The sequence below is a fragment of the Amblyomma americanum genome, chromosome 4, assembly GCF_052857255.1.
Source record: "Amblyomma americanum isolate KBUSLIRL-KWMA chromosome 4, ASM5285725v1, whole genome shotgun sequence".
In the NCBI taxonomy this organism is placed as follows: Eukaryota; Metazoa; Arthropoda; class Arachnida; order Ixodida; family Ixodidae; genus Amblyomma; species Amblyomma americanum.
This window is the reverse complement of record NC_135500.1, coordinates 121,042,703-121,067,579: the sequence shown is the minus strand read 5'-3', so window position 1 is coordinate 121,067,579 and position 24,877 is coordinate 121,042,703. Positions and strand designations below refer to the sequence as shown.

Sequence of the window (24,877 nt, the reverse complement as noted above, 5' to 3'; positions counted from 1 at the left end):
TCATTTCTTGTGGGCCTTTATGCTATTTTCTCAGTTAGAAAAAGCTTTTTTCAGAATATGCAGACATCTCCAAAGGCCTACCACACATTCTAAAGCTAACAGAAGAAAGCTTAAATTCATGTTTTTTATCAGAAATAGATAACAAAGACTGCAAGAAAAAACAATGTGGCGGTAATTAGCCCACACTTGATGTAATTACTAATCTATTACGTTTAGGAGAAAAATAAAAGCTTTGGGATGTGCGATGGATCTTTAGAAATGTTTACATATTCTCAAAAAAGCTTTTCAACAGAGAAATTACTATAAAGGCCCATAAGAAATGACCTAATTAGGACGTTATTTTGCCATATACAGTAGAACCTCACTGCAGTAAACTTCGTTATAGCAAAAATCTCAGATATAGTAAAGTGAAGCGAAGGGCCCGTTTCACCTTCCATAGACGACTGTACATTTTCGTTCGATTATAGGGAAGATTTTTTCGAAGGAACGGCTATAGTAACGAGCGTCTGGCTGTGGCGATGTACTTTCAGTGGAATGATGACATCGCGGCACGCCCGATGTCTCTAGGATCACGAGGAAAATGGATACCAAATACGATAAAAGGGCCCTCTTTGAGGTGGCTTCGCCACCAAGCTCAAGAGCCGTGAGGAGAATCCGACTTTTTGAAGCCCATGATGCAGTGAGGAAAAGCGCGCGGTGTGCACGGAAAAAGTAAAACTAGCTATGAACATAGAAAGAAGGCGGCGCGGGCTGCTCAGAAAGGAAAGCCAGTAAAAGTGCAGTGAAGAGTAGAAAAGGGAAGAAAAGGGCATGTGTCTGCAGCACGACAGCGCGAAGCACGGGGAAGTGGTGGCAAGAAGTGGCGGCAAGGAGCGGAGGCACAGCAGCACGGCATACCCAGTTTTGCCAGCCTAGACTGTGTCGTGCGGGTTTCTAAACTACTGACTCTTAAATGACTCTGAGGACATGGAAGACAACACAGTGATCATGGAAAGCTTTAGTTTTCACATGGAATCAAACTTTATTTATTTTCATAGCCGCATTGTATTCGTGTAAATGCGGTACTTTCACAAGACGTAAACTAAGTCGAAAACGTGATAAGATGTGATAAATAAAAATAAATAATCACATAAAGGGACGAAAAGAGCAGGATGCAAGGTATTTCTGAGTGTTCCTTTTATAAACCAACACTTCGTGCTTAGTAAGCAGCCAGAGAGCACAGTCAGAGCCACGCCATCACCAACAACTGACATAGTAAAAACCCGTATATAGTAAAGCTTTTCGCTGGTCCGAGCTACTTTACTATACTAGAGGGGTTCTACTGTATTTCCTTGCAGGTAAGATATTTGAAATCTAAATACATGTTTGAAAATCAGCGCTTTATGATTTAGCAGCATGCTACGTTTCAGCAAGATAAGTGCACAAATAAAAAAAGTTTTTAAAACCCTCATCCTTTGAAACGCCATTTTTTGTTTCAATGAAAAGAAACATTTTCCTGCCTAAATAGTATAATCAGGCATTAAGAAAGACCATTTGTTAGTTTTCCAGAGCTAAATACTAGTAGTTATTTTACTACAGCGATGTGCAAAATTTCATACAGTATCATAATTGATGAAAATAGTGACATCGAAATGCTGTGACCTATCAAGTAAACACCCAAAAGATGTGGCAATAATTTCTATTTCAAATGTGCACATTATGCTTGAAATTGGGGGAAAAAAAATGATGTTACTATTGGTGGCAAAATATGTCTTCACAAAAATGGCGGATGACGTGCTACCGTGCTCACTGTTTCGCGAAATTTTATTTACTGTATTCCCTATTATAGCATAAAAGACCACCCTATTTACCTCATGAAAGATGCAAAATTCATCTCAAATAAAGAAATCACTGCTAGGTGAAATCACTCTCAAGAAAAGGTGCGGGTTTGCTTTGTACACAATTGTGTACATAGCGTGTCGAAGGGTTAAGGCTGCAAGTTATGTACCTGAATGAAATATATTAAAAACGAAGACAGATCTTTCCAAATGCAAATGATGCAAAAAAGTTGATGCTTTGGCATTTCTCACTGCAGATCAGAACATACTCCTGGGGCTGGATATGCTTTTTCACACAGTACACAAAAACCAGGAGCTTTGTTGATCCTTCCTGGGCAGAGTACCGCTGGTGGAAATTCCTTCCAGCAACTTCAAAATGGCAGCTGTGCAGCAAAAGGACCCCTCCTGTACTGATGAACCATCCTCCAACTCACGGCTAAAATTGAGCAGGTAGTTCCAGTAGAAAGATCCCTTGTGGAACCTGTCGATCTCCATGAGGGAAGGGCCATCAATGTCCTTGCGCAGGGTCCGCTTGCCGCCGCTCTTGTCCGCAATCAGCGACTCCAGCATAGTGCGAACCATGTACAGCTGCAAAGGACAAGGGCCGCATCATACAAGGTGCCATTGGGGGGGGGGGGGGGGGGGGGGGGGGGGGGAAGAGAGCAAAAGAGCAAGCTGCCAAGCAGAGTGCATTTGCATACAGCAAGATACATTTTGAATCCAAGCACCAAAGCCACTCACACGTGCGTGCAAATGCATACACTTATGCAAAATTATACACAAGCAATTGAAACAAACAAATTTTATTATGTCGCTCACGCTGGACTCCTAGTGCTGTGGACATGAACAGTAAAGGGTTGTAAAGGCTTAGCAAGCACAAATTCACTAAAGCAGTGTTTTAGAAAAGCATTACAAATCCAAACTGTGACCAACTCATGCACCCCTAATCTTTTTTCTCATTCATTATAACCATGTTTTAAAAAGAGAGTTGAAAAAGATTTCAAGAAAGCCAGCAGACCTGTGTGCTGGAAGGGCCAACATTACGCCGAGGCGCTGAAATGTCAAATCCGTTGTCAGGGTCTTTCTTCCCTCTGAGTGCTGGGTCTTCATTGGGTTCTGTCCCGCGCTTCCAATCGGCACAGGTCTCTCGAACTGACATGATGATGCTGCACAGTGAGACACAGCTTCAACCACCCTCGCCCAAGGTGAGCTATGAACACACATAAGCAGAACACATAGAGCTTTCACAAAATGCAAGAAACCTAAGCACAAACAAGGCAAGGAAGAAAGGTAGCAATAAAATTATATGCATCTAAGTAAAATATCAAGCCTCCAACAGGCTACATGCTGGTGGTAATTTGCAAACTCAAGTCTGATGTCACTCCAGTCCCTCAGCTCCCAGAAAACAAAGATGACCTAGCTGTGAGGAACCTGTAACTGTGCAACAAAGGCCTCTTTTTCTGACTGATGTAATCTCATCACTTTACATCACAATTAATTTCTAAAGCTCGCAAGCGCCACATGCTAGTCAGACAATGTGTGTAATGCACAATGAGAGCAGGCACACTCGGAGCTAGGATATGCATCCCGATGAATATAAACCAAGTCCTGTATAATTTTACAAGTACTGTGCAATTTTTTTATGCTAACGTTACAAATAATGTAACAAGTGATGCCAGTGCACCAGAAATGCAAACCGCCACACTAGCAAAGCTTCTCTAGCATCTATAATAAGCCCAAAGGCATTTAAAAATAAGCATTGATACAGCTTCTGGAAGCAAGCGGAAAATGTCAAAAACAGTCTTTCACGTCTAATTGATTGACGCCTACAGTAGTAGATTATCCTAATTAATGTGCAAAGCAGAGCACCGTAAATAAGGGAGTCCCAAAGATGACCAACCTGCGGACAAGGTCTCGCTTGTTCTTCACAGCCTTTCGCAACGGTTCCCGTAAAGTGTGTTGGACAAATCCTTGCAGTTCGCAGTAGACATGCCGGCGCACAGCGTCCGTGAAGACTGTTTCCATTCGACTCATGAGGACCTAACAGGTGAGGAGAATGCCAGTTGAGGAAATGGCACTGACACCCAGCAAAGACTTTTGAAAGCAGTACGGCTAGTTGCAATTATAAGCAATTCACATAGCTGCACTGCACAAAACATGGAACAAATAAAAGCAGCAGCAAGCCTGAACCGCAAGCATGATAATGAACCTAGGGATAATAAACATACTACTATGGCACATTACAGTGTGACTGCGAACACAGAGGTCTTGGGGAATGAAAAAGTGTGAAAAAAAAAATCGCTCCTCAAGAAAAACTTTTACTTTATTGCAAGGAAAAAAAAAATGTCTACCTAAGGTTTCAAGAAAATTCACAGCCCATATCAAAAGTGCTTCTAATCATCGCAGCGCAGCCATCGCCTAGCATGGAGTGCAGGGAAGCATGCCATATTGGGCTGCCCTATGAATGGCAGAATATAGCTGCTTTATTTGCTTGAAAGCTGCTTTTGCAGGCTATCAGATGTCATCAGCAAATGAGCACGTCACCCTGTTTCCATGCTTGGGAATTTCTGAAATGTGCCTGCACAGTCTACCTGATTATACAGTCAGACTCCGCTACAATGAACGTCGCTCCAACAAAATTTTCGCTTCAGCGAAATATTTCCAATTCCCTGTCAGCTCGCCATAGAAAGTAATGGAAATTTCTAATCACAACGAACCATTTTTGGGGCGCGTTTCCACTTCAACGAAATTTTTGCTATGCAAAGCAATAAGACAAGCATATCGCCGCCCATCTGTGTACTTCCGTAGGTCCATGCTGCTTTGTTTCACCAAACTTTTGCTGGAACCAATTGATCCACTCATTCAAAAGCACATGAAGACCGCCATTGCTTGGTGGTGATGACAATCGGGCTGGCTGCCTTGCAACAAGGCGTAGGTGCAAGCTCCCATTTTCTTCCAAGCCAGAGCCGCAACCAATCTGCTGTGTATGTGTATTGAGTGTGTGGCAAGAGATGGCGCCACCATCCCAGCGCCTGTGTGTGCGTGTATGAGTGCGTGGCACGAGACGGCGCCACCGCCGCAGAGTGTCCCCAGCAAGTGCTGTGTGTGTGTGTACGGCCAGCGCCGGCCCTGTGTAACGTGTAACCCAGGAGAATAAAGATTGCTGTTACGTTATCCCAAAACACAACACAATCCATCGCCAAAGGACGCAGCAGCCTGGCAATAGCAGCAGCGCGTTTGCCCTAGTTTTTTTCACTCGTGCTTGTGCACTGCAATCGAAACGAGCATGGTGACTTTGTAGCGGAAGTTCCTTTCTCTCGAAGAGAAGGCACGAATTATCAGCGCGGCATCCAGCAGCAGGAAAAAGGGAGGTGACGCAGCGGATTGCACGGATGTTGCAGCGAAAGATACACTAGCCCTGCCGTCTGCATTGCATGTGATTGACGCATTTGACACCATTCGTGCTTTCATTGGCGCACATGACGACGACATCGCGATGCAGTTGTTGGCCGAGTGTGAAACTCGCACCATGACGCTAATGTCCACTAAAAGGAAGCAAGCCAAGATGACCGAATTTTTTGGAAATAAATGATATTGCCGCGAATATTTGCAGTGTTTGTTCGTTTTTCAAATCTGCCGCCACACCACTTTATCGCTTTGTTTGTGACGCAAGACGCGACTAGATTTATCTCGATTGATCGCAGCCAGGCAAAGCTGATTCTACGTTATTCCGGAATGTTCTAGTAACTTTGCGCTTTTTATCTCGAAAGTTCGCTATCAGCTTTAAATTGAGCAAGGCCGACAGCGGCGAGCATTCTGTTCGACGACCGCTGAGCATGCTTGTCACTTCGCCGCCGCCGAGTGATTCAGTTCATTTTGGGTGCAAGTCAGCCCAATAAACAGTTTTCTTTCAGAAGACCCTTTCGTCCGTCTTCATTGCTGCTTCGACTGCCTCGACTGCCGTCACCACTACGTGACAATATCTTTGAACAGTGCAGTAAGATCTTAGTTTCTTGGGCTGATTTTGCCACAACGAAATTTCCACTTCAACGAAATTTTTCGCGCACCCCGTGAATTTTGTTGTAGCGGGGTTTAACTGTACCTAGTTCATGCAAGATAAGCAGGTAACTGCCATGACTGGAAATGCTCCAATTTTGCAGCATTACAAGTGCCTAGTAATGGCATCATCTGCTACAAGAAGGTTGTTTCAAGACTTCTGCAAGATTGCCTCAAGTCAGTGTACCCATTCTAGAGTGAAAGCAACAGCCACACTCTCATACATTCTACTTATACATTTTTGCTAACTGCTATGGCAATCATTAAGGTACATGTACTACACACTAATCTCACATGTTACTTTCCCGACATCATGTGATTCTACCTTGTACCATCCCAAAGGGCACAAAGATAGTATCATGAAACTGAAACTTAGGAGACCAATCGGCAGGGCACTCAGAAGTAAGCAAATATCCTCTTGAAACAAAATTTTCACATTTACTTAATCTGCGCATTTTGACTTTTGTGTCCTTCTTCATGTAAACATTCTCTTAAAAAACAAATTGTGCTGACCCCACTTCTACAGGCAACTACCAAGGTAGCATGCTCGTGACGCAGAGGCTTATCATCTTTTCCTGTTTGCACTTTGCACCCATGGTTCAAGAAACACACATGGATCATGAGAAATTGCTGCGAAGAAGAAAATTACCCTTGCGACAAACAGTGTACAGTCAAAACTCGATTTAACGAAACCCGATTTAACGAAGGTATCCTAATTCCCCCTCAGACGCCCATAGGGTTCAATGCTTTGACTAACCCGAAATAACGAAACCGATTCCGTGATCTGTCCCGATTTAACGAACCTTTTTTCGAAAAATAAAGGTGAAAAAGTGTTAATTTTTGGTCTATTTTGTAGACAGCACCCCAAAATTTATTGATTGCGAGTCAGCGGTAACAGCGCGGAGCATCTTCATCCCGTCGCTTTTTTCAAACTGCGCGGCGCAAAACGAGTTTTAATTTTGAGTCGAGCTCACGAGATGGCGCCAGCAGTAAAAAAGTTTCGTGCCACATTTCATAGATGGCGCTGTTGCAGTTCGCCAGGCTTTAGGGATAGTGAAGGGAAAGTGGATTTTAAGAGGTTAGAAGTAACCAAGCGAAGGTTATCTGATTGGTGGCTAAAAGCAAGACAGGAGTAAAATTTCACAAGACATGGCTAGGTGGCTTGAGCCACCGCCCGATGTAAAGGGTTCAGCCGTATCCATCCATCCATCCAGGCAGAGGCTCTTTTCTTTTTTTTTATGCCTCACCATAATTTATGTCCATATATTATATGTTGCAGTTCGCGTGTTTTTTTTTTGTGTGTGTTTGTGTGTTGTGCTCTGTGTTCGCTCTTGTGCGGATTTCCCCGTGCCTTTGAACGCACGTCTTTGTCAAGCTCAGCTTGTTAGGCCTCCATCAGTCTAGCCTTGCTATCGTGAACGCGGACGTGGTGTGTGCGAGCAAGCGCGCCGCTAACCCTCCTGACTAGCAGATGGAGCCCTGCAAGAAACGAAAAAGGCTTACCCTGGACGAGAAAGCGTACATAATTCGTGCTGTGACAAGTGGACAGAAGAAATGTGACGTGGCTGCATCACATGGCATTCCAGCGAGTACTCTCTCCACAATATTGAAAGGGAAAGATGACATCCTCCGCGCCACTTCGTCGGGGAATCTCTCGCGCAAAAAAACGCTGAAGACCACTCCTCAAAGCAAAATGGAAGAGGCCCTTTCGCGTGGTTTATGGATTTGCGGGCGAAGAATAGTATTCCCGTGAGTGGAGACCTGCTCCAACAAAAAGCTCGCTCTTTCGCGTACTTGCTGGGCGACAACGAGTTCAAGGCAAGTCCCGGCTGGCTGTCGCGCTTCAAAGAACGACACGGCATCGTTGGGAAAGTGCTTAGCGGTGAAGCGAGCAGCATAAGCATGGCTGTAGTCGGCGACTGGCAGTCTGAAAACGTGCCCGACATTCTGGGAAAATATGCCCCCAGCGACGTCTACAACGCCGACGAGAGCGGTCTATTCTACCAAATGCTGCCTAAAAAAACACTCGCCCTGAAGGGGCAGGCGTGCCACGGCGGCAAACACAGCAAACAAAGGCTGACTCTTTTGCTGTGCGTCAACATGGACGGCACCGACAAACGAGACCCGCTTGTCATCGGAAAGAGTGCGAGGCCGCGCTGTTTTAAAGGCGCCAAAAAGCTTCCTGTGAAGTACGTTGCCAATTCAAAGGCGTGGATGTCGCGTGCCATTTTCGCTACATGGCTGAAGGAATTTGACAGCGACATGTGTCGCCAGAAAAGGAAAGTGTGCCTGTTGCTGGATAACTGCACGGCCCACTACGTTGCAGAGGTCGAGCTGACCAGCGTGGAGCTCCGCTACTTCCCCCCAAACGCAACGTCCGTGGTTCAGCCCTTGGATCAAGGGATAATTAATAGCGTGAAGTGCGCATACAAGCGTCGAGTCGTCGACAGAGTTCTCCTCAACCTGGAGCTGAAGCGCGAGACGAAAATAGATATTTTTATGGCGGTTGAGATGGTGGCGGCGGCTTGGAGAGCATTGAGGCCGTCGATAATTGTCAACTGCTTCAGGACTGCCGGTTTCGGTACACTAGGCCCTGAAACTGCCGAAGCTGGTCCAGACTGCGCGAGCGCCGTGCATGAGGATGAAGATGCCTGGGAACACCTTCGCTCAGTGGATGAAGTGCCCACAGGCATAAGTTTCTCAGACTACGTGAACGCCGACGCAAACGCAGTCACAACGGAAGTTTTGACTGATGTCGATATGTTGCGGCTTGTAGGAAGCGTGGAGGGAGTGACGGCTGAAGACGCTGCCGACGACCCTGCAGGTGCCGAAGCTCCCGTGCCGACACCAGGTCAGGTGATGGATGCTCTCGATCTGCTGCGACATTTTGCCGGCGCACACGAGGGGACGGAAGACGCGCTGGACGCACTTCAGACCTACGAGAAATCGGTGCGGCCGTTGCTCACAAAGCGCACGCAGGCAAAGATCACCGACTTCTTTGGCGGAAAATAAATTTGTAGTCCCCTCGGGCCTTTCTTGTCGAGTAAGAATTTTTGTTGTTTCTTTTCATACGCGCTAGCAGCGCCGGTCGTGGTGTTGGCGCTACCCACTCGAAAGTAGCGCGGGGGGTCATGACGATGACCATACGGACCCCCAAAGATTGCGCTAGTTGTATGATTACCAACTTTGGCGCCAATTTGTCATTAGCTGTGTGGCTTGCCGTCCCGTCGGCGGTATTTAGGGAAGATTGTTGCGCCGCTAGCCGAACCGTCCTTTGGGTCGGTGCTACCGGCGTGAATTCGTCACGCGCGAGTGCGACGAAAAGTGAAAATGGTACGTGCTAACCGATACGACCACGATAAGCTGGTACGGTTTATGCGGATGCAAAATGCATTATGTTCAATGGGTGCTCAGTCGGGGACTTGACTTTACTACTTTTAAAACGAAAGTACTGTTTAAGCGGGTACGTTTTAACGAGGTTTTACTGTAATCGAATGTACTGAATTATGTGCCCAAGAAATGCCTCATTCAATTTAACGAAGTTCTCGATTTAACGAAATAATTCACGGCTCCCCTCAACTTCGTTAAATCGAGTTTTAACTGTATATACAAATGCCAAATCTGAGAGTTCTGTATATACAGAGAAATGCTGCAACAATCTGGATTTTAACCACGAGAAAATTGTTCTGTGAACTCTCCGAACAATTTTATATTCATATAGCACTAACGCTTGCTTTCAATCATAATCTTTCTTGCATGCAGCTGCACATTTTTAGCATGTTTTGCTGAAAATGCTAGTGTAAAATGTACAAAGCCTTCAGTCCACCAAATTTTCAATGGAAAGGAGCCACGGCAAAAAAAAGTACACAATGAAACTAACCTGAAGACCTTTAACCATGGCAATCACTTCAATCAAGCCAAACTTTTCTTCGTCAGTGTAGTTATACCTTGTGGCTCGCTCATACTCCTCTGCCTCCTGCAAGAAGAACAAGGAAAGGAAAGGGATACATGAGACTCTGTTCTGCTCAAGAGAGCAATAAACAAGTACACTAAGATACAGCTACAGAGATTTGATGTGTTGATTTCTCACACCAGCCTTCATTTGCTTATCACCACAGATGCCCATTTTACTTCTTGCTCTGCAGTGTTAGGGCGCGGCTTTTCATTTAGAGTGAACTTTTTTTCGGGGGACGGTTAGCGTGGGGAGCGGGTCCAGGTGCTGACGTATACGCAGCAACATACACTATACCTATATTGGGCATTATGACCTTTGTAGAGTTTTTTAAGTCGCGCTCACGAAATCCCCACGTAATTTGCGCACCCCCTTCTTCAAACCCTAATTTCTGAATAAAAAGTGCGCAAATTATGCGCGACGGTATACAGCCTGTGGAGTTCACTGACTTTCCCGCGAACTCGTTGATATTGTGTCCGCAGGGAAGGCAGCTCCAGTGGGGTCGGAAGTCCCCAACAAAGGGGCCCGTCCCATCCCTGCCTCCCCTTCGTGCGGCAGACGTTCTCGTTTACGCCGCGCCGTCACGGGGATGACCCGCCGGGAAAAACGCTAACCATGTACAGCTGTCGACATGTGGTTGTTAAGGGGTTGACGAGGTTTCGGGGGCGCACGAGATACGGCTGAGTATTAGCCAAGTGACCGGAAACCCACTATTCCCGTAACGACTGTGTTTGTCTCGCGCGATGTATTCTGTAAACACTTTAGGGATCCTTTTGTCGCGTGTGCGAAAGAGATAGGAAAGTGGTAACGGCTGGGCCGTGGGTGCCGTGGGAGAGGGTGGTCGCGTTTGTGCTGTTTGTCTATTTGATTGCAACCTCTCCTTTCCCAAATGTTTAATCAGCACTCTTTCCCCAATCTGTGATTAGTTGGCGGAAATCCTTATTTTCCTTTCCCTGACCACTGATTGGCGAGATGGGTCGTTGGTTATCTTATTGGTTGCTGTCCCCGCTAAGGGCGCAGACAGAGGGTTTAAAACCAAGTGCTCTGGGTTGAGCGGGGGCTGAATTCGTCTGATCCACGATTTAGTCATGTAAATAGTTTTCTCCTTGCTTTGTTTCTTCTCGTTTTTTTACCTATGTTGTAAATAAATAGTTAACCTTCTCCTTTCCTTGAGTAATGTGAATGTTTGCGAGTAGAACCACCGGGTCATCAAGAAACCCCGATTTCATCATCAAGTAGTTTCCTCTCATCGCCACCGGAAGGGGAAACTCAACTGGCGCAGTCGACACGGGATCGCAACTGGCGCAGTCGACACAGGATCGCAACTTCTTTCTACTCAAGGCACTGGACGGAAGGTGAGAAGAACAAGTCGGTGGACAAGCTGTTTGTCCTAAAGGAGAAAACGTGAAGCTGCGTCGAAAGATGACGTCGAGAGCTTCAGGATCACGGGTCGAGTTCGAGAGGACGTCGGAGGCTCAAGTCAGCTAGGAGCTGAAGGAGCCGGGCAACAACAAGCCATCGAGGGTTCGAGTCAGCGAGCTGCTGAAAAGAACCAGGCGTCCACATCGAATGGGTTCGAGTCAGCGAGCTGCTGAAAAGTAACCAGGCGACCAAGTCAAGCCAGTCAAACGAGGCAGAAGTCAGCGAGCTGCTGAGAGATCCAGAGCTCAAGTCGTCCGCATCGAGGAGCCTGTCATCATCACGGAGGACGACGAGATCGCCGGGGCAGAGAGCAAACAGTAAGGTAGGAGACCTTTCTGCTTTCTCCGAATTCACCATGTCGGTGTAGTGTTTATGTGCTAGAAACGATAGCACGGAAAACGGAGATGGCTGCCGTACGGTATGATCAGGAGGGCAGGATGCGACGTGTTGAGCAGGAGGAGGCTGAACAGCTGAGTGAAATTGAAAATTTGAAACTCCAAATTGAACTAGAAAAGAAAAAACTTGCACAGATGCAATTGAAGTTAAGGCAGGGGGCGAAAGTCGATAGCGAGGTCTTATTCGCAGCAGTTCAATGTTATACCTGCATGAAATTTGGACACTCGATGATTGACTGCCCGAATTCAAAGCAAAAACAAGATGTTCCCGCGGTGAGGACAGATGTGTGCAAACTAGTAGCTCAGGTAGAGATACTGGCACCTGATAAGCTACATTCCCAGTCGGAGATGACTGTTAATAAGGTCAGTCAACCAGATGGGATGGATGATCCGGCATGCGGAGACTTGCATACCGAAGGTCAGAGTACTGAAACCTGTGTGGATTCAGGGACTGAAATAAAATTAACAGGAGCCCAAATTCAGTTACGTTCTAGGGGTGAGTGCTCTGAAGAATCGAAACAGGAAGATGCGGTTCTCCAGGTAGCGGACACTAATCTGACGTGTGTGCCGATGACTACAGCTTTGACAGCTGCAGCGGTTAGACAGCAGGGCCTAACCTTGTGTGTCGTGCCAGAAGAGATAGGCATAGGAGTGTTAGTCACTCCTGTGACGAACATGCTGTCAGATCAACCCAATATAGACCAGACCCAGGAGACACTTCAGTGTATTGCTCGCGAACAAGAGTTCAGCATCGCGCCCCAGCCAGTGTGCTTTAACTCTGACGCAGCATCAAGGGTCGAGGACGGGGAGAAGGCGGACCTGATTGTGAGAACGCTCTTTGCAGTCGATAGTAATCTAGCCGCCAAAGATGAGTTGTTTTGCCAGCCGGTGCTGACACTGTGCGCGCTGACAGATCTAGCTGAAGGTGTAGGGCAGCTAGTAACATCGGAAACACACTCGCTACTAGAGCAGCCAGAAAGGGACCAGCCAGATGAAGAACATCAGAGCCCTAATGTCGAAGAGCATTTCAAAATTTCGCACGAATCTGTTAGCGAAAAACCTGAGGCTTCAGTAGAGCTTCAGGCTGATCCGGAAGCTGCAGTTGTTTATGCAGCAGATTGGGAGTTAACAGCGACAGCTGCAGAGAGTTTCACAGCAGGTAGGGAACTCCGAGATTCGGATACTGCATTCATACCTGCAAGTCTAAGCATGAAGCATAATACCTCATTGCCAGAAGTGCGGAACCAAGCTGGTCCAGGTAATTATGGGACAAGAATGCTCGAGAAAGTTGTCAATGCAGATCCGAAAGCGGCGGCAGCCTTTGCAACCGGCGATATGCCGGATAATTTGAAATGTAGAGCCAATCTGGTTCACAAAGCTAAAGAGAAACATGAGTTTCTGTTTCGAGATGTAGGCGGCTGGAAGTAATTTCTGCCAATTTGGTGCACCGATCTGACATGGTGGATTATGGAATGTGCAGATTGGTGTCCTAACCTTGGGTGCACGGAACGAATTGAGGCTGTGTGTGTGTGTGCGCAGTCCTGCTTGGAACCTTGTGGCCGGACTTTAATGTCACACTGACAGCAAGTGTCCGCGTGACATTCTTGGTTGGGAGGTGTGGAGTTCACTGACTTTTCCGCGAACTCGTTGATATTGTGTCCGCAGGGAAGGCCGCTCCAGTGGGGTCGGAAGTCCACAACAAAGGGGCCCGTCCCGTCCCTGCCTCCCCTTCGTGCGGCGGACGTTATCGTTTACGCCGCGCCGTCACGGGGATGACCCGCCGGGAAAAACACTAACCATGTACAGCTGTCAACATGTGGTTGTTAAGGGGTTGAAGAGGTTTCGGGGGCGCACGAGATACGGCTGAGTATTAGCCGAGTGACCCGGAAACCCACTATTCCCGTAACGACTGTGTTCGTCTCGCGCGGTGTATTCTGTAAACACTTTAGGGATCGTTTTGTCGCGTGTGCGAAAGAGATAGGAAAGTGGTAACGGCTGGGCCGTGGGTGCCGTGGGAGAGGGTGGTCGCGTTTGTGCTGTTTGTCTATTTGATTGCAACCTCTCCTTTCACAAATGTTTAATCAGCACTCTTTCCCCAATCTGTGATTAGTTGGCGGAAATCCTTATTTTCCTTTCCCTGACCACTGATTGGCGAGATGGGTCGTTTGTTATCTTATTGGTTGCTGTCCCCGCTAAGGGCGGAGACAGAGGGTTTAAAACCGAGCACTCTGTGTTGAGCGGGGGCTGAATTCGTCTGATCCACGATTTAGTCATGTAAATAGTTCTCTCCTTGCTTTATTTCTTCTCGTTTTTTTACCTATGTTGTAAATAAATAGTTAACCTTCTCCTTTCCTTGAGTAATGTGAATGTTTGCGAGTAGAACCACCGGGTCATCAAGAAACCCCGATTTCATCATCAAGTAGTTTCCTCTCATCGCCACCGGAAGGGGAAACTCAACTCAGCCCTCAATATTTTTCTCCACCCAAAATTCATGCACTGCTTCTTTCCTTGTTTTGATTTCCTTGCACAACACTGTGCCACTCTAGCCACTCTATGTATAGGTATGTAGCATTCTACAACAATGTTGCAGCTTTGTTTTATTATCCATTCTTAGCCCTGCTCTTTGTGCGTGCTTGAACTAAAGAGCAGCAGATAAACAAGAATGCAACAGCAGCATACTACAGTATTAGCTGCTTTACAAGTGAAGCCTAACACTCACCTGGGGACAGTCTTTGTTCTGGTGCGGGTCCGTGGGGTGCATCAGTTTCCACGAGTACAGCTCGGTGACATGTGTCGTCCAGTCGGAGAGGAGCTGCAGCCCCCGGAGAGCCAGGTCGTTCAGCTCCTTGTTCTCGGCATCAGTGCGTGGCGTCTCCTTCACAGTTGTCGTTACCTGCAATAAGGAATGACTGCTCTGAGGCAATGCGCACCGCCTCCAAGATACAATCCTTAGGCTCAGATGCATGAAGAACATGTACAGTGACAGCTCTTTTAAATTAAGCATCTCAAGTGAGCATTAGTTCAGACTGGTGTATTGCCCAGAGGCCAACTGGGTAACACTCAGCAGGCATCATCGAAAGAAGGCTCAGAAAAAATGTCTGCAGGAGATGTAAGCTGAACCATGCCAAGCCTTGCTACCCACGCTTATCTTTTCAGTTGTCAGAGAAAAATTGTGAGCCTTTCAACTACTGCCACAACCTGAAGAAAACAAAAAAGTTCTTTTTCAAAGGCTGACTGGTCAACAGTATTATGCAAAATTACTGCTTGCTTTGCAGCCACAGTTTTGTCACTGCATCATCTCAGGTCTGATGCCATGAGCGTTCAACAAGAAACACATCTGGGCACAGATAAACTGCCGACGGTCACAAAAAGACCACTTCGTGCCCCAGTGTTGACAAAGCAGTAGAAGAAAAAGTGGCCAGGTATGCTTACATGCCAGGACTGTCAAGGTGGCTACAATGGCATGAGCAACAAACGGGCTGGCATCTACCAGGAGGTGCCTGGCCCAAATTTCTGCATTCACTCTTACTATAAATACCAGTTGCAACAAGCACATTTTTGCTTCAAATGTCTGTTCATTGCAATGTTTCATAGATTCAATTCAGCCAGGTCTGAGCAGTTTCAAATACATAGCACCTAGCAGCAAAATTTTTGTTTGCTTTCAAATGGTGAAATAGAGGCGATTTAAGTTGTGTATGCCCCACCAGAGCAACAGTGTTACAGAGAGAGTGAAGGAGGAGGGGGAGGGAATGCCCACCTCATTGCTGTGTCGGGCCAGCTCACTGATGTAGCGCTCATAGTCATCCCGGATGGCTGGCAAGTGCTGCAGCAAGTCTGACTGGGGGCTTGGGCTGCTCGAACTGGCCAGAGGCCACCGGGATGCCTCATAGTGGGGGCTGCACTTGATGTAGTGGAATGGTGCTATTTGCATGTCTCCAAACAATGGCACCATCTCCAGCGCCTGAGGGACAACCAAAACGCACAGGTGATATGTCGCACACACGCCAAGATTTCGACAACACTACATAATAGATTTAATGCGACACGTAAGCCTCCAAATGTCCTTAGCACATTCTGAGCATTGTGGGTCACCGGTGAGTCGTGCCACGTATGCAAGCTGTGTGGCCACAAATACCAAGTCATGCGATGAAGCCATGGGATAACTCAGTAAGTTTCAAAGAGCCCGTGAAAAGCGCACACAAATGAAGCCCTAAACGAACTAAATGTGACAGGAGCGCATGCAAGCACCACTGTGACACAATGCTATATGCAATGCTATTGCTCCAGAGAGCATCTTGCTATTTCAGCACCGCATAGTGCAAGACATCGTAGAAAGGGGAGAGAGTGAGAGAAGGCACAGGAGGAGGAGGAGAGTGGAGATGGCGCTACTTTACACATGCAAGGTCACTGCTGCCATCTGCTGGTGAATCAAAGAATGCACTTTCGGTAGTGGCTCACTGGTGGGTCACACCGCACCCAAGAAAATTCAAGGGCAGCTCACTGGTGGGCCATGACACACAGGGTTTAGGCCTCCAAAAATTGCTGCTGCTGTCAGCATGCCAAAAGTGCACAGAATCCCTTACACTCCCCCCAAGAGAGAAGTTTGCATAGGAAAACTATGCTGAACCCCATTTTTTCTACACACAAAAAAAAGAATAATGTGAACGGCAGACAAAGGCTGCATACCTTGAATATCTTGTCATGGCTAAAATAGGACCCCCCCCCCCCCCCCCTCCAGAAGACACCCATAAATCCACCCCTGCACTATCTGGCCAGTGCAGCCTTTCCTTAAACATTTCCTCTATGCCTTTTTAGCAAGCAGAGTTGTACCAACTTGTATAAAGTAATTTGCTACTGTATCGCTCAGATGAGTGCGCTGAGAAACGAATAATGTGGACGGCAGACAAAGGCTGCATACCTTGAATATCTTGTCAATCTTGCTGATGTTCAGCCGCTTCTTCTGGTCTTGTTTATTGATGTTGCAGACTTCACCGTCCATGAGAAAAAGGCCAAATCCCATGACCTTGACGAAGGGCAAGAGAAAATAGAACAGTAAATTGAGCCCTCGCAAACGGCATCATTCACAAAAGCTACCGAAAAGATATATGATAAATTTTAAGCAAGATGCTGCATCTGCCATAACTTCATCTTTAGGATTAAGTTCTCAACACTACACTGAAAAAACACGTCTCATTCTGTGATAAAATTCTCACAAAAATGCAGCAGCATAATTTTTTGCAATGGGAAAGAACTTCCCAGAGAACTGCAACTGCCTTGGAAAGGGCCAAACCAAAGAAAAGACACCACTGCAAGGTCAAAGGCAGGAGCATAATAATTAACAATAATTAGCGCTAATGGTTCGGATGGATTGCTAACTCCCCAGCCAGTGTGCTCATGCTTTTCAACCTCTAATAGGATGTTGCAAGAAATAGACCTATTCATGATTACTGAACATAACTATTTCTTCCAAAAGATGTCAACCTCTCTTTTCAGCTCCAATATCTGGAAGCATCCCCAACTGGCATGAGCTGTGGCTTGAAAGGGACTTCAGCCTGTTCAGTGTTCACAGAAATGAAGCCATAAATGATGCATCCATTTCTTTTTTTCTTTACACGGTTCCATGGTGGATAGAGCAATGATGAAAAGCGACACAGTCTAGCACCTGATTCAATGTGCAGGTGACATTAGCAAGCTGCGGTTTGGAATGTCATTTCAGGCTTCCGGACAACTTGCTCGTTTCCAAGTTTACCTAACTGGCACATTGACGAAAAAAGTTAGCTCAGAGCACAAAGTAGAAGATAAAGCATGTGCAAAGGCACAAATGTACTAGAAAGTGCGTGGAAGAAGTCACCACTGCTACTGAATACCGTATATACTCGTGCAAGGGTCGCACTTTTTTCCAAGGTTTTGATGGGGTGCGGCCCTCACACGGGACCGCAATTTTTCCATGAAATTTTTCTGACTACAGCGGAGCCCCGATTACGCGTCCCTTTTTTTATGCCGTAGCATGCATTTTTATGACGAATTAACACAGTCCCGATGAATCCTTCAAATACGTGATGCATTGAAAGTATGGGCGATAGGACGAGCCCTGAGGACCAGCCCGAATTAACCACAAGTAAATCAGGTTGCTAGATCAGTTTACTGACAAATGTCACGCGATTATAAGTTATGATCAAGGTTCTCCAAAGATCCGGCACTTCAATGACCGATGGTTTGGAGTGGTGCACCACATGTGCCACGCATGGCCATCAGTGTGAGATGGCGTTCACCTGACCTGCTTTTCCGTGCGCCTAATAGTCGAAGGCGTTGCGGAAATCAGTTATACGTTCATTTTAATGCGAGATTACTGTGTGATAGTAAACAGGTAACAAGATTAGGCCTCTTATAGAAAACCGATACTAGATTCAAAGCACTTTCACAGTGGCTTCAATGTGAAGCATGCTAGGCCTAGCTACACTGGGCGAAACGGCTCGCAACTATTGAATGTTGCATAAATCAGAGAAAATAGAAAAAAAATCTCCTCAACCTTACCACCCGCTCGCTAACGCTCCAAATTCACACAATGGTGGCATATGGTGGTCAGTTTTGTTTTATGTTACGTTTGGGTGGAGTACTTGCCTGATTCGGTCAAAATTAATTGGAAATCTTGTCAATGACGACAGTGCACAAAACTGCGAGCTAAGTAATGATGCTGGTAGCGCCATCATGAGCCCCCCAGAAGAATTCTACCGTGCAGGGAGGCTGCGGAGAAGCTCATGGGAGATATGCAAGGTGCAGGGAGAGGGGAAGTTGCGTGCAACAGCGTTTTCTGTGCACAATTTTGTTAAAATAGCCGAGAAAGCACTTTGAAACCAACCGCACAGCTGCTTTCTCCCCCTTGCATTTTGCCATAGCATCAATGGTAGAGTACTCGTTTCAGCGTGCACAGATGGCGCAACTGGTACGACTGCTGCGAAAGCTTGCCGTTTCGGTCCGCCGTCACCGCAGACGATGAGTTTCAATTAATTCTGACCGAATCGGGCATGTACCCCACCTAAATGTAGTATAAAACAAAAGTTACCGCCAAATGCAACCTCTGTGCGAAATCTGAGCCCAAACAAATGTGCAATTAAATTGAGAGAATTTTTTTTCGATTTTCTTTGATTTACGCAACAGTGAGTACAGCTTTCAAGCCTGGCGGGTACCGCGTCGCCGCAAAGAAATGCGCTACTAGCGTGGGTACTTGTTTTTTGCATAGCATGATGTTTTTTCCTTTCTGGTGTGAATGCCGAGTGCACAAGACGTGTCAGCAACACTACAGCACCACATGTTCGCAGTTCAGGCAGAGACAGGTGCACGGGACGACTTGTGCGTGGTTGTACACTGTCGTAGGCAGTTATCATCTATTAGCTCCCAGCGTAACGTACCATGTGGGCAAAATTATGCATATGCGAAGAAGTTCTTCTGGCCGACTTTTTTTTTCCCGAATTACCGGTTGCCAAGTTGGGGGTGCTGCCCTTACACGAGAGCGGCCCTTACATGAGTACATATGCATGTTGGTACTGTCTGCAAAGGTTAAGTCAACAAGAGTTGGAAAAGAAGACAGAAAAGCACAAAAATGATACACGCACAATATCAGTAACCTGTACAATGCATACACAGATATTTTGTACACAGAAGTGATGGAGTGTGCAGGTCTTTCGTGGTTAGAAGTTAATCCCTTACATTGCAATGCTAATCATGCTTGCATGCACTAAAAGCCTACAACAGCCCCTTGTTCAGCCCTTCTAATCTGAAGCCTTTGAAGCCAGCCGCCTCATACCCTCTGCTCTGGAGAAGAGCACCAGCAACTGTAATGAGCTCACCTTAACCAGCATGTGCTTTTCGGCAGGTAGCATGTACATCTTCGTCTCGTACATCTGGACACATATGTTGACAATGTCCGCCAAGAGGTCATCGTAGCCAGCAATCTTCTCCAGTGTCTCCTTGAGCGTGTCCCGTATCTTGTTCTGAGTCGCCAAGAACATGGACAGGTTCTGCGACTCCTGCAATGCTTGGGAGTCTGCCATCACTTTCAGAAACTGGGCCGCCCTGCATGCCATACATCATTCATCGGCATATGAAAAGACAGAGAATAACAGTAATAATATTAATCACTACAAATATTTTAATCCGCATCATTATACCGAACTCCACCATAATCCGAATCACTTAAGCTCCGAGAATGTAGCTTATGGGCAAATCAAGGCAATTAAACAAAATTACTTGTTAATTACAAAACAAGTATCTTAAAAGACAACATAATTTGTAGATATAATCATATGCAAAAGTGGTAAAATAACAAATACAACAGAAACCAAAAACGTATTTAGTGACACCTTTGCACATAAAATCACAATGAGGCATGCAGAACAAAATGCCATTACAGGATAAGAGTTATCCCCCACAATCATTAACAGCATGCACAGGCATGCTGATAAGGAAGCAGATAAATGATGTTAACAGGCCTCTAGCAGGCTTTATCAACGCAACAAATAACAAGTGAGTAAATAGCGGTTATTGACCCTCAGGTGACCACCAAAAGAGAGCAATCATTTTCTACAGATGTCTAGCAAGGCTGCATTTTATGATCAAAAACACGAGACAGAGAATTCTGCAAACAGGAATTCAATAAGTTACACTAACAAGCTCGACTAAAGACTTTCTTCCAGAAATGTGCAAATTAGCATGCATGTTTGAACTGAATACAGTATAAACTCATGTAAGAGCCACACATTTTTTTTTTTTTTTGAATTCAGATGTGAACTTTGAAGGTGCAGCCCGTACAGGAACTAAAGAAAAAGTGACCATATTTTTTTTTCTCAATTATCTAGACTAAAACAGGTGGGGCACGGCCTATACATGGGTGTGGCCCTTACAGGAGATTATATGGTATATGAATGCATATATTCATCCCCGCTCTGGTTGGCCACAATACTGAGCACTCATGATAAGGCATGCACAGCATTGTGCTTTTTGTTGAAAGCTGCTAAAGCAACCGCTACTATAACACATGCAGGGTATACTGCTGGGCTAGTTGTTGAACATCATGGAATCGCAGTGCTGGCAGACAAGGTCACAGCGAGAACACACACATACAATTGCGCTGAACTGTCAACTTTATTTTTTTTATTTTGAACATGTCTGATCCGTGCCTTATATTTAACAGAAGGGCATTAACATGCAAGCACATCTACTATACAGATATGAAGAGGGCAATCTCTAGCAGGCACATTTTTGATAATGCATTTATGAAGTGCTCGATCCTGACAAGAATAAAAACATGAACGAAAATTGCAAATTGCTCAAGGCTGGGTCAAGAAATGCCAAACGGCAACGCAGCAAACACGGTAACAAGAAGGGAGGCATACACATAAGTGAGAACAAAACGAGGCATAAAAACAAGCAAAAAAATTGGTATAAAAACAAGTGAAAAAATGGCATAGATGGGGCAACAATTAACACGGCAAAAATTCATGAAAAGGTAAAAACGTATAAAAAGAATGCAGGCCAAAAAATGAACACAGCAAAAAATTAAATGAGGCTAAAAAAACAGGTAAAGAAAGGCTTGAATGAGGCAATGATAACAGCCAAGAAATTCAATGAGGTGCTAAAAGCAGGTAAAAAAATGACGTAAGTGAGGCAACAATTAACAGGCCAAAAAAAGAGATGATGAGAGCTGAGATGGGTGAGGAAAGACATGTTCTGACATGTTCAAAATAAAATTGACAGTTCAGCGCAATTGTATGTGTGTGTTCTCTCTGTGTCCTTGTCTGCCAGCGCTGCGATTCCATGATACTATAACACCATTACCGTTTACTTCTTAATACGCCGACAGCCAAGAAAGGCAAACAATGCTACTGAGCTGCACTCAAAAAATAAGCCAATAAGTATACTATCAAGGATAAATCGCAATTTTATACATACATAATACCAACTGAGCTTGGGCTTTTTAATCAATCTCTAATGAATGGAGGTGTTCTCTCAAGCTTTCCCAAACTTCAAGGGACCTTGTATATGTATTCATTTGCCAAACAGGTGTACCTGGCTCACCCGCTGCAGTGGCTCAGTGGTTAAGGCTCTCGTCTTCTGATTCGGAGTACCCGGGTTCGAACCCGACCGTGGCAGCCGCGTTTCAATGACAGCGAAACACGAAAGGCGCTGGTGTGCTGTCTGATGTCAGTGCACATTAAAAATCCCTAGGTGGTCGAAATTATTCCGGAGCCCTATCACGGAGCCTCTACCTTCCTTTCTTCTTTCACTCCCTCCTCCATCCCTTCCCTCACGGTGTGGTTCAGGTGTTCACGGAGATGTGAGACAGATACTGTGCCATTTCCATTCCTTAAAAAACCAATACCCAGTTCAAAACACGAACAAAAGAGAGCAGTCTTAATTAGGTATCTGCAGGGCTTGAACATCTGCACACCCCCAAATAACATGCGTACCTCCGGTAAGTAGCGTAATCATTTTTCACACTGGACTTCATGTTCTTCAGTTCGTCCAGGACAGCGAACATGTTGATGAACTTGCCAAGGGTTAAGAGGTAGGCTTCTGATACGAAGTCTTTCCGTTTCTCAGCATGGCACAACCTCCTAACCTCAGCTGTGAATCGGTCAATGGCCCTCCTCTGGAAAAGCAGTGAGAACACTAGTTACTCTTTTTGTAGCATTCAACATGGACAAGTTGCCTGAAGTTGGTGAAATAAAGTTTAGCGTTCAACTTATAATCCGTAAAAAATAATGATAATAATATATGCCTTTATACGAATATGACCAATAAGCAAAAGTGCTTAGCAGAAAGAACTCCTTGATGCTAGGTTTTTAGTCAGAGCTTCGCATAAAAGTATGTAAGCATTCACTTCCCACAGCAAGCAATGGCTAAGTTAAGACTTCAGGAAGAAAGACAGCAAAGTCAAAGGCAGTTTTGGAGCACATGAAAGCTTCACGGAAAGGCGATCAAAACTGACTCCCAAAAAGACAAAAAAGAATTGTGTGTGGCCCTCAATTTCAGCAGTGCTTCGGTAATACGCACTTTTTGACCAACTGTCAAGCTAATTTTTTAGTTTCTTTTTCTCTTCTATGCACAAGCAGACAGTCATATGTAAAAAAAAAAACAAAAAAACGTGAAGCCTCTCACCTGAAAGTACATAAAGTTGAGCAGCTTGTTGACCTCAGGTGCGAGTACTTCCACTGTCTTTTCGTAAATCTCTACACGGTTTGGTTGCTCATTTGATTTGGGCTGCAAGTGAGAAAGGCCCCCCCCAAAGAAAACGTAAAGTAAACTTTCACATGCTGAAATAAAAATAAAACGATAAATGAAAAGGAAGTACCTGAGGAATGGCACGTGAGCAACACCTCCACGTATAAAGCATGACTGCATGCTCCTGTCCTTGCTCAAGCATTTCATTCTGCAAAAAGTTAGAGTAAGAACGCCATGTGCTTTACAAGTATCTGCAAGCAGGAGATTACAGTGTAAAAATGCTCAATGCAATTCAACGCTCATAGCAGCACACATTTAAGAGAACAGCCTAATGCACAGCGCAAAAAGTTGTGCCCCACTACACGTCCTAAATGTCACACTTTGTAAATGCAATGCAAAAAATTTCTCTACATTGTTCAGCTGCATTCACAACGTTTCAGCATCGTTTGGGGCATGATGCACGATGTTTTGGCACTGCACCATCCTTCATCAACGCAAGCATCAAACAATCATGTTACTACACAATGCACGCGATCAGAAGCCTATTATTCGACAAGCTAGCTAACGAGTCTGTGCTCCAAGACTGACTCACGGAGCAAGGGAGTATGAAAACAAAACGAAGAAGCTTACAAGCTCAGCATGGACGGTGGCTTCTTCAATGTACTTGGCGACCCCCGTAACGAAAGCATTGCGGTCCTCGAAGTTCGTGTCGAAGTTGGCGTGATACACTATACTACAGGGCAGGGCTTCGATGCAGGGCTGCTGATCCGGCAGTGGCAGCTCGTCCAACACATCCACGTTGGACAGAGCGTCCGCAAGCGTCACCTCCGCTGCCATGATTTCGTCCTTTGGAGCCGCGACGACGTTGGTGTTGCGGTCGGCCGGCTCTTCGCCGCAGCCGACTTCTGTTTGCTCCGCGTCCTGCGACATGGTTTTAGTGCGCAAGCTAACAGTTAGCAATCATCGCACACTCCTAAATTTCCAAAACATTCCGAGCTGTCACCACACATGAGCGCACCAACGCACACACCGCTCACATCAACACCACTCACAGTACATACTGCCGTTAACGAGATCAAGAAGGGTGGGGCTGGTGTTATCATTTTGACGTACGCATCTTCCCGACGTACCGGAAGTTGTCATAAGATGCATTAGTCACGTAGTGATGGGCACTTGTTGGGTAGCTACGCTCGCGGAGAGGCGGCCCGACCCGCTAAGCATTGGCATGACGCGAAACTTGCTATTGCGCTTTTTCTTTAATGATGACTGCAATTGTGGATTTTTTTTTTAGACAGAGGAACACTTCGCTTATCTTTGCATTTGTAGGTGCACCACTTTAAAATCAAAACACATCGAAGGAAATACAGTTGCATGTGTTATCCGGGGATTTGTTGCGGCTGTGATGTCATCTCCAACTAAAGAAAAAAGCTTTTGGGTAAAAGCTCACCGGAAACAAGATACTCATGTAAAGCTATGGCTTTCTTGGTATGGCTCAGAAACAGTTACACACCTCAGCGGGGTAAACTTCAGTCTTTTACTGTTGTTTCAATAACTTTCGGCACTCCCTGCCAGCCGCGATGTCAGCCATTTTGAAACTTTTGCCATGGAGCTTTTTACAGCAGCGCCGTCTAACGCCAGGAACATTCCTGTAATTTCTCAAGTCAAGCAACAATGTAAAAGTGAAACCGAAACAAGCAGCTGCGCTGCTTTTGCGGTTGTCTGTTCAATATGGTAGTAAATGTACACCGAAGAGCACATCAAAGTCTATACCTGTCTGCTTAAGCATGCACGTCTGTATGCTTAAGCCTGTATACTTGTAGTACGGTGCCTAGATGACTGTACTTGTATGCTTGTTAGTCTATACACAGATAAACAAGTAAATGGTAGGACAATGAGCTCTACAATTACAGCCACTATCCACCGTGATTACAGCCCTAAATTCCTTGCGTGCACTGAGATGAAAAGGCCGGTGCGCGGGAAGGCGTAACTGGTAACGTGGCATTTTGTGCACAAGG

At 45.7% G+C, this 24,877-nt stretch overlaps 1 protein-coding gene across 2 annotated transcripts in view; it reads right to left on the bottom strand.

Annotated features, from left to right (window-relative positions):
- The window catches only part of Cyfip (Cytoplasmic FMR1-interacting protein Sra-1), an 88,484-nt gene extending 63,995 nt beyond the window's left edge, over positions 1 to 24,489 (bottom strand). Inside the window, exons 1-13 of one of the 2 annotated variants that reach the window (XM_077661618.1) lie at positions 24,373 to 24,489; positions 23,493 to 23,783; positions 22,993 to 23,070; positions 22,800 to 22,901; positions 22,109 to 22,290; positions 19,490 to 19,715; positions 16,561 to 16,665; positions 15,400 to 15,603; positions 14,362 to 14,535; positions 9,754 to 9,849; positions 3,718 to 3,857; positions 2,836 to 2,983; positions 2,252 to 2,405 (exon numbers count right to left, since the gene is read on the bottom strand). In XM_077661618.1, coding sequence (XP_077517744.1) covers positions 2,252 to 2,405; positions 2,836 to 2,983; positions 3,718 to 3,857; positions 9,754 to 9,849; positions 14,362 to 14,535; positions 15,400 to 15,603; positions 16,561 to 16,665; positions 19,490 to 19,715; positions 22,109 to 22,290; positions 22,800 to 22,901; positions 22,993 to 23,070; positions 23,493 to 23,699 — 1,816 coding nt within the window. In that variant the 5' untranslated portion in view covers positions 23,700 to 23,783; positions 24,373 to 24,489. Of the gene's footprint in view, positions 1 to 2,251; positions 2,406 to 2,835; positions 2,984 to 3,717; positions 3,858 to 9,753; positions 9,850 to 14,361; positions 14,536 to 15,399; positions 15,604 to 16,560; positions 16,666 to 19,489; positions 19,716 to 22,108; positions 22,291 to 22,799; positions 22,902 to 22,992; positions 23,071 to 23,492; positions 24,278 to 24,372 lie in introns of those variants that run through there. The other variant, XM_077661617.1, reaches the window with a different exon arrangement.
- Positions 24,490 to 24,877: the final 388 nt, after the last annotated feature.